We start from the raw sequence: 8,585 nt of genomic DNA, 5'->3' as shown, positions 1-8,585 counted from the left end.
GAGCTGGTGAGGCTCTTTCCCCTGTGATGTGTCCCAGGAAGATGGCTTTGTCTGTAGTGGTGACTTCAAAGACAAAGTCATCTTCTTTGGAAGAAGATATTTTCCTGGTGATGATGATGTCAAAAGAGGCCTTTTGGTGCCAGAGATGACATCATAAGGATGAGATTTATCTATGCAGTGACATCATAGGAAGGACTCTGTCTCTGGGGATGATGTCATAGGACAAGGCATTGTTCCTCTTATGACCTCACAGGAGGGAAGTCTTTGTGATGACACCATGGAGCATAGACGCCTCTAGTGATGACCTTTAGGGTGGGCCTTTTCCTCTGTGATGACCTCATGGGAAGGAGGTTTTGTCCCTGTGGTGAACAAAGACATTTTCGCTAGTGATGACCTCACATACAGGCCTCTTCCTCTGTGATGACGTCATGGGAAGGAGGTCCTGCCTCAAACTGTGACATAGGAGGAGGGGTCTCATCTGCCGTGACATCGCAGAAGGAAGCTTTGTGTCAGGTGATGATTTCATCCAAAACAGTGTCCTTGGAGGCAGCCCTCCCGGCCACCGCAGATCTGGTCCCAGGCCCCTGGCATGTGTTGGGGGATGCAGGCTGGGATGGGGGCCCCAGGCTGCAGCCCCCAAGCCCCTGGCCTGACCTCAGACAGTCAGACAGTCACCTCATTCTTGCTGGCAGTGCGGAGGTGTTGGGGCAGGTGATGGCCAGGGATGAACTGCAGCTGCTCCAGCGTGCCCTGGCGCTGGAAGGGCGGCCTGCGGGACAGCGTGCCCCCACCTCCACCGGTGTCTGACATCCAGGCAGGCTGCGGCGAGCCGTGCAGGCCGTGGTGGTGGTGGTGCGCGTGCAGGCCGGGCGGCGGGGGCAGCCCATGCAGCGGTGTAGGGGGCCCCCCGGGCCCCAGCAGCAGGTTGGAGTGGGAGGCGGCCAGGCTGGCGCGGGCGGCGGGCTCGGGGGGCAGCACGGGGCTGCGTGGGGGTGACAGCAAGTGCTCGCGGCTCTGGCGCAGGGCCTCGGGGGACGACAGGAGCAGGTGCTCCTGTGACACGAGGCGCGCGCGTGGCAGTGTGAACTCATAGCGTGCCCGGCCCCCGTCGCCCAGCAGGTGCTCCTGGGACATGACGCGCCGTGGGTTGGGCGCGGGCGCCAGGCCCAGCTCCTCGGGGCCACCCCAGCCTTCCATGCGATAGCCGCCCCCTGTGCCAGGTCGCCGCAGCGCATGCAGGGGCAGCGTCCCGCGGGGCATCTCCGCCAGGTGCCGGCGCTTCAGGTAGGCCTCGTCCAGATCCTTCTCGGCTGGGGAAGAAGGGAAGAAACCACAGAGGTGGGTCCTCAGCCAGCCCAGAACATGCTTCCTTCTCTGGGGCACCCCCCACCCCAGGAAGACCCCAGACATTACCTGGAACTTCCTGGTCATTAGCCTGGGCAGGGGCACAATTTTAACCAGTCAGAACAGTCAAGCTAGCAGAATGCAGATTCCCAGGCCCAGCTTGCAATGCTGTGATCGTAGATGAGGGGGGACCTTTTTTTTTTTTTTAATTGCCTGGGAACATCCCTTCTTTGGGGAGTAGAACCCAACTCTTGCTTCTGAGGAACCACTTTCCCTTCCCTTTCATCCTGTAGCACGTATTTTTCAAACTTGGAGATGCGACCCATTCATGGGTTGTAAAGTCAATTTTGTGGGTAGGGACCGGCATTTGGCAAAATGAAATAGAATAGAAAATTATCAGAAAGTGTCCCATAATAAGAGAGTAAGGGTGAATACCATTCACAAAATTTTTATTTCAGTTGTGTGTGTGTTATTGATATATTAACGGATGAAGTGACATGATATCTGGGATTTGTTTTGAAATAATCCACCAAAAGATGGGGTGGAGGGAGGAGTGATTAACAAAATGTTGCCTATTGTTAAAGCTGGGTGACAGGAACATGGGGCTCATTTTACAGTTCCTCTACTCTCTAATGTGTTTGAAAATGTCCATAATAACAAGTTTCAAAACTTTACTGTAATTAAAAAATGTGCCAGTGTATATGGGTCTCATGGGACACGATATAAAAATCCTTTCTTACTGTGGATCTCCGTTTAAAATGTTTGAAGGCTACTCCACTACCAGGGATCGGCCACTGACCCAGAAATGTCCAATCAGAGTCACAGTGATTGGTTCTGGGACAAGCATGTGACCCTTTTTGGCCAGTGGGATCCAGGCTTGGGATTTTTGCTGGAATCACTGGGAGAGACTCTTCTGGTAGAATTGCCGTGAAAATTCTCAGGACAGTCTTTGCCATCACAAGGGGAGATTCTATCTGAAAATGAAGCCAGCCCACTGTTCAGCAGAGCTGAGAGATGTAGAATCCTGGAGATAGCTTTTGAGCACCTGAGTTCAGCCACACCTGAAGCTTGTGGCACATAGACTTTCTGTTATCAAGATGGCATTTGGGGATGGCATTTGAGGCCTGTGTGACTTGTCCCCAACAGACATAGTCACCTTTTTTTTTTTTTTTTAAGTTGTATTTCTGTGCATTGCAGATACAAGTCCTGATGAATGCAATAGGTCTTGGGGGGAGGACCATGGGTTTGCATTTTAAAAATCACCCCAAGTAATTGTGATACAAAATTACCTCAGGTAATTCTGGAACAAACTTGGAGAAAAATCTAAGGCGGGGGGTGGGGGGTGGGGTGGGGTGCGGGGAATCTAAAGCTTTAGAAGGCTATCGGGTCACTGTCCATTGTCCTGAACCCAGGTCCTGACCCCGCCCCATCGCCCAGGTAACTCCCCTTCCCGGGACTCACCCAGCCTCTTGAGGGAGGAGTAGCGGTTGAGTTCAGATTTCACAGCGGCCTCGTAGGACGGGGGCAGATGCGAGAGGTTGTGGAAGGACCGAGAGCAGGACAGCGTGGAGTAGTGCAAGGAGGGGCTGGGCGGTGGAATGGCCCGCCAGTCTGGGGCAGAGGGGCATGGCCGGGGTCAGTCCAGGCCCGACTCCCTCAGACCCAGCAGTTCTGGCCCCCAGCCCCCTTAGAGCATTAGAAATCTGGAATCTCAGCCCCTCAGAGCTGCAGCAGTCCAAGCTCCCTGTGCTCACTCCCCCCAACCCTCGGGTGCTCTTTGCTGGGGAAGGAGGAGGAGGAGGGGCAACTTGCGTTTGCTCCGCACTCGTTGTGTGCCCCGCCCCAGGCTAGAAGGGATGCACGCCATGCAGCTTCCCGCAGACCACTTCTGGCATAGAGATGAGGAAACTGAGCCTCACTGGGTTACCTGGCTGGACTGTGTGGACAGGCTCCCAGGGTCTCACACCTGCCCTATGCTGGGCACCTGGCTCCGGCTCAATACAAGGGTGGGAAGGGAAGGAGCCCTGCCCTCCCCGCAGCCCCGCCCTGGTCCATACCCAGAGTGGCAGCGTGGTGTTTGGGGCTGTTGACGTTGAGGTGCAGGTAGTTGTGGTGCAGATTATCTGTGGGGACCAAGAGGGGAGGTGGCATCACTGCCATTGCCTGCTCCCAGCTGGCACCGCTGTCCTGGTCTTGTGGAAGGATCCCCACTCATGTCCACTTGGTCCCCAGCTCTGGTCCCTCCTGCCTACTGAATCTTTGCCCTGACTTGCTTCTCCCTCCTGGATCATCAAACCAGCCTTCTGGCCAAATGGCCAGCCCATCTCCAAGATCAGCCCCACTGCAATACTTCTGACATGTACACCTGCCCCTGTCCCTCTGCTGTTCAAAACTCTTCCCATGTCTCACCATGACTCATGGGACACAGTCTAAGCTGGGGATGGCATTTGAGGCCTGTGTGACTTGTCCCCAACAGACATCTGCAGCCTCATCTCCCATCTGTCCCCTCAAGCCATACTTCTCTCTGATGGCCAAATGGTCCAGCTCAGTTCTGCCACAGGGCCTTTGCACATGCTGTCATGCTGTTCTCTCAGCCTTGAATCCCTTCCTCTCCTTCTTTGCCTGAAGACCTCCTACTCACCCCTCAAGATCCAGGTCAAATGTTTCTTCCTTATCACTACTATTCAAACCCATCTCCTCCCCTCCGTTCCTGATCCCAGATCAAGCCTTGTCCTTTACTGCCTGGATCATCATGCAAGCCTCCTCCGGAGCCTTCTTCCTCTCATCTGTCCAACTTCATATGGGTTCCAGAGACATAGTTCTTCCACCCACTTCTGACTTTGCTGCTCCCTTGCTCTAAACTCCTCCATGGCTCCCCATTGCCCTCAGGACAAAGGCAGAGCCACTCAGGTCAGCCTGGTACTCAAGGCCCTTCCTGAGGTATCTGCCCACCCTCTCCTCAGCCTCAGCTCTGGCCACCTCACAAGCTGTGCTCCAGCCACTCAGAGATCCCCCTGCCCAAGAAACTCCCCTCACCCTCCTGGCCACTGCTCAAGCATCATGTTCTGAGGGAGCTCCTCCCCCTCACAGCAAATGAGACCCTTTTCAAACCCTCTTCCAGCTACCTGGACTTCTCCACTGATGCACTCATCATAAACTATAAGAATAACAATAATATGAACTGAGTACTGTTATGATTCTCATTTTATGGGTGAGGAAACTGAGGCCCAGAGAAGCGAAGTCACTTGCCCTAGGTCACAGTGGTAGAGCCAGGATTTGAATCTAGGCGTCTGGCTCCCGACAAATTCTAATTCAGTTACTAAGTGCGTCCTTGTGTGTCACTGGCTGTTGGGTGGTCTGACATGAGTTCCTCAAGTGCAGGGGCTGAGAATGTCTAAATCTAAATCATCCATTGTAGCACCCAGGGTTCCCACCCAGGGTGCCCACAGGAGGTCAGGGAGGAGGTCTGGCTCACTGCAAAGTCCAGTGCATTGCCCAAAACAGGTGTCGGCCATAACGGTTCAGGGAAGGCAGAGACAGCAGGCTGTGGCTAGGGGCAGGGCCTGGGCAACGGGAGGTGGAGCCATCCGTGGAGGGTGGAGCTACAGGGATGAGGGGTGGGGGCAGATGCAGAGGCAGCAGAGGCGGCAGTCGAAGCCCCACCTCTCACTCACCGAGATTGGAGGGCTTCACGGTGTTGTAGAGGTTCTTGGGCGTCCTCGGGGGCATGCTGTCGGGACCCCCGACCCCCGGGGTTAGGGAGCTGCTTCGTGCCCGGTCCGGGCGGGTCCCAGGCCCCGCCTGATGCCTCAGAATGTCCACCAGAGCCCTAGAAGTGGCAGAGGGATGGTCAGTGGCCTGGGGACTGGGGGTGGGGGGGGAGAGGGAGGGCGCTCTCCGTTCTCACCGTTGGGTGTATCCGTTAGCTCAGCTCGCCTTCTAGCCTTTGGCCACGCCCCTTGCTAATATCAATCTGAGCACCGCCTGCCCCAAGGTCCCTCGGACCACACTTCCCGCTTGAAGCGCCCCTTCCCCTATTTATTTGGACCCTACCCCTTCTGCGGTCCCTCCCACATCGTCCTCTCTGTGGCCCTGCCCCACCCTGAACCTGGGACCTCACTCCTGTTCCTCTTGCTGCCTTCCCCATGGCAATAAAGGGTGCTATGTGGGCCCCAAACCTTAGAATCACCCTTGACTCTTCTTTTTCTTTCCTGCACGGCCCTTAGCAATCCTGTGAATTCGCCCTCCAAAATGTATCCCAACTCGGAGCACTTGTCACCACCTCTGCTTCTACCAGCCCCATCTCTCACCATTATTGCCACAGTCTCCAATTGGTCTCCCCATTTCTGCCCTTATCCCTTGCAGTTTCACACGCATAGCCCAGGGATCAGATGGTGACACACGGAGCTCAGGGCTCCCCCATCACACTTAGGATAAACCTGGCCTCTGCCTACTTCTGTCCACCTCCTCCTCACCCACTGCACTCCAGCTGCATGGGCCGCTTCGCTGTCCTGCAAACACTCCACCTCAGGGCCATTTGCACTTATGGCTTCCTCTCTGCCTGGAATGCCCTTCCCACAGATATCTGCTTGGTTCTCTCTTTTCCTTCAAGTCTCTGCTCAGAGAGGCCTTTCCTGACCACTTCGTGTAAAACAACACTGTCCCTCCCATTCACAACTCGTTATGCTACTTTATTTTCTGCACAGCAGTTATCAGTATCTAAAAGTATATTGCACATGTGTTTCCTTGCTTACTGTCTTAATGATAATGGTAGCCAGCATTTACTGAGGGCTTACCATGTACCAGGACTCAACATGAATTAACCCAGGTAATCTTCATTACAGTCTGAATAGGTGGGGAACAATTATTAGGCCCACTGTACAGACGAGGAAACTGAGGCATAGAGAGGTTTAAGCAAATTTCCCAGGGTCACACAGCCTGCAGGCAGCTGACCTGGGATTGGAAACCAGGTTTACTCATCAGTGCAGGGACTTTGTTTTGTTCACTGCTGTGTTCCCAGCTCCTGGCTCACAGAAAGTGCTCAAGAAATATTTGTTGAATGAATGAAGGCCCGAGCCTACCCGGTCACTCCATAGACTGCCACTTAAGTCACATATATTCTCATGTCCCGCCCATCTCTCCAAGGCGTTGGCTTCTGCGCTCCTGGTGGCTGCCTCAGTCTCCGGCCATACTCCCTGCACCCTGCCCCTCACAACCGGCCCCACTCCCTGATGGCTCCACCTCCCGTGGCCCCGCCCCCGCCCCCAGGTTTCCCACCCTCCGGCCCCAGAGCACACACACCTGGGTACATTGATCTCCCGGTGCGCCCTGGGCGCACGGGACGCCTTGCTGAAGGCCACTTTGGCGCCGACGCCCACGGCCAGGGCGAAGCTGATGACCCCGCACACCACGTAGGCCGTGCTGCCCCCTGGGCCCTCGCCCCCACGCCCCCCGGCGCCACCCGCCCGGCCCCCTTCCATCCACCCGGCCTGGCCGGGCCCGAGTCCCCCGCCCGCACCCCCGGCGCCCCCGGCGCCCCCGGCCAGTGGCGGCGGCGTGGTGGCCCAGCGCGGCGTGTCGTAGTTGGAGCAGGAGGCCTGCGCCAGGCGCATGTGGCGGTGCTCGCAGCAGAAGCGGTAGTGACAGGTGCCGCAGCAGAAGCGGTAGGAGCCAGTGCTGCAGTTGAAGGTGGCGTCGTACTGGCCCATGACATCGTAGTAGCCGTGGCAGAGCTCGGCAGGAGGGGGCGCCCGTGCCGCCGCGCCGGCCGAACTCGGGGTGCTGGTCCTGGTGCCGTTGGCCCCTGGGACCGCCGCGCCCCCGCCGCCGGTCAGCGCCCCGGTCAGGCGCCGCAGGTGCGCCAGCAGGGCGGGCAGCGGGCCCGGGGGTTCGGTGCTTGTGGCGTTGGACGGGCGCGCCCCAGCCTGGCCAGTAGTCGAGGCCAGGAGCAGGAGGGTCCCGAGGAGCAGGAGGGCCTGCATGGGGCAGCCAGGCTGGGGGGAGAACCGAGGCTGGAAAGGCGGGAGGGAGAAAGATGGCCAGAGGTGGAGAAATGTGGAGATGGGGGCCGGAGATGATGAGGAAGGCAGGCCAAGGGAAGGTAGAAGGACGGAGAGACACAAACCAGGAAACAGAAAAGATGGAGGGGACATGTATGGGCCCAAAGTTGGTAGTCCCACGGGACAGTGCACGGTGATGGGGGAGCAACAGGAGGATGTCCAGACACCACGGAAGGAGAACAGAAATGAAAATGGCAGAGAAAGATCAGTGAGTGATGAGTGGTGGAGGAAAGAATGGGAAAGTCGACAGTGGCATCGGGGGTGCGAAGAAATAAGAGGTGGACAGAAACCAGAGGAAAGACGTGATGGAGGAAGAAGAAACCATGGAGGCAGGTGAGGGCGAGAGGGCAGAGGGGAAAGCCAGAGGTGAGATGCAAGTGAGGGCAGGCAGAGGCGGGCAGAGTGGGGAGGAGGTTGGCGTGGGTCAGTGGCGGACCAAGGGAGGCAATGAAGGGAGATGCATGGTGGGGTGGGCGAGATGGGAGGAGTCAGGGAGTTGGGGAAGGAGAGAGAACGAAGAGCAGGTGGGGAGGAGAGAAGGAGAGAGAGAGATCGGAGTTGAGAACCTGAGTTTATAGACCAGGAGGTGGAAAGAGGGAGTGCAGGGTTTCTCACCCTGGGCGCTACTGTCATCTGGGCACAGAATGTACTTGCTTGTGGGGGCCCATCCTGTGCATTGTAGGGTGTTCAGCAGCATCTGCTGGATGCCGGGGGCATTCACGTTCCCCCACATCGTGTTAACATAAGATGCCTCCAGGCATTGCCAAATATCCCCCCGGGGAGCACGTTTGCCCCCAGTTAGAACTGCTGCCTTAGACCCACGTGGCCCTCAGTTCCCCCAGTGCTTTTTTCTCTCCTGTATTTACGTCTGATAATCAAGGGATCTTGAGCCTCAGTCTCTCTCTCTCTGTCTCTGTCCCTCTCTGTGGTCTCTCTCTCTCACGCACACACACACACCCACGCTCACAGTTTCGGGTCTGACGTGTCTCCTTGCACAGCTGGAGAGTCAGGGTAGTAGTGGTTCATCCCCCAACTCCACCATGTGCCAGGTGCCTGATACTGGATACACCTAAGTCCCCATGTGCCTCAGTTTCCCCATCTGTAAACCAGGGGCAAGGATGGCTATCACTGAGTGGTTGGAAAGACGAACCGATTTCATATGTGTAGAGAGTTTAGGGCAGT

At 56.7% G+C, this 8,585-nt stretch overlaps 1 protein-coding gene across 1 annotated transcript; it reads right to left on the bottom strand.

Annotated features, from left to right (window-relative positions):
* Positions 1-663: 663 nt before the first annotated feature.
* Positions 664-7,325, bottom strand: SHISA7 (shisa family member 7). Its single transcript, XM_007468006.1, has 4 exons — positions 6,646-7,325; positions 5,019-5,173; positions 2,806-2,955; positions 664-1,310 (listed from the first exon to the last, which is right to left on the bottom strand). The coding sequence occupies exons 1-4, from the start codon at positions 7,323-7,325 to the stop codon at positions 664-666; spliced, it is 1,632 nt and encodes a 543-aa protein (XP_007468068.1).
* Positions 7,326-8,585: the final 1,260 nt, after the last annotated feature.

The sequence above is a fragment of the Lipotes vexillifer genome, unplaced genomic scaffold (genome assembly GCF_000442215.2).
Source record: "Lipotes vexillifer unplaced genomic scaffold, Lipotes_vexillifer_v1.1 scaffold1223, whole genome shotgun sequence".
In the NCBI taxonomy this organism is placed as follows: Eukaryota; Metazoa; Chordata; class Mammalia; order Artiodactyla; family Lipotidae; genus Lipotes; species Lipotes vexillifer.
This window is presented reverse-complemented; position numbering and strand designations above follow the sequence as displayed.

What these genes read in the sequence shown, in the direction of transcription:
- SHISA7 (XM_007468006.1), bottom strand. Translation starts at nt 7,325, where the DNA reads ATGCAGGCCCTCCTGCTCCTCGGGACCCTCCTGCTCCTGGCCTCGACT. An exon ending in CGTGAAGCCCTCCAATCTCG is followed by an intron (nt 2,956 to 5,018) that starts GTGAGTGAGAGG and finishes CCTCTGCCCCAG; the next exon opens with ACTGGCGGGCCATTCCACCG. An exon ending in CTCCTCCCTCAAGAGGCTGG is followed by an intron (nt 1,311 to 2,805) that starts GTGAGTCCCGGG and finishes CTTCTTCCCCAG; the next exon opens with CCGAGAAGGATCTGGACGAG.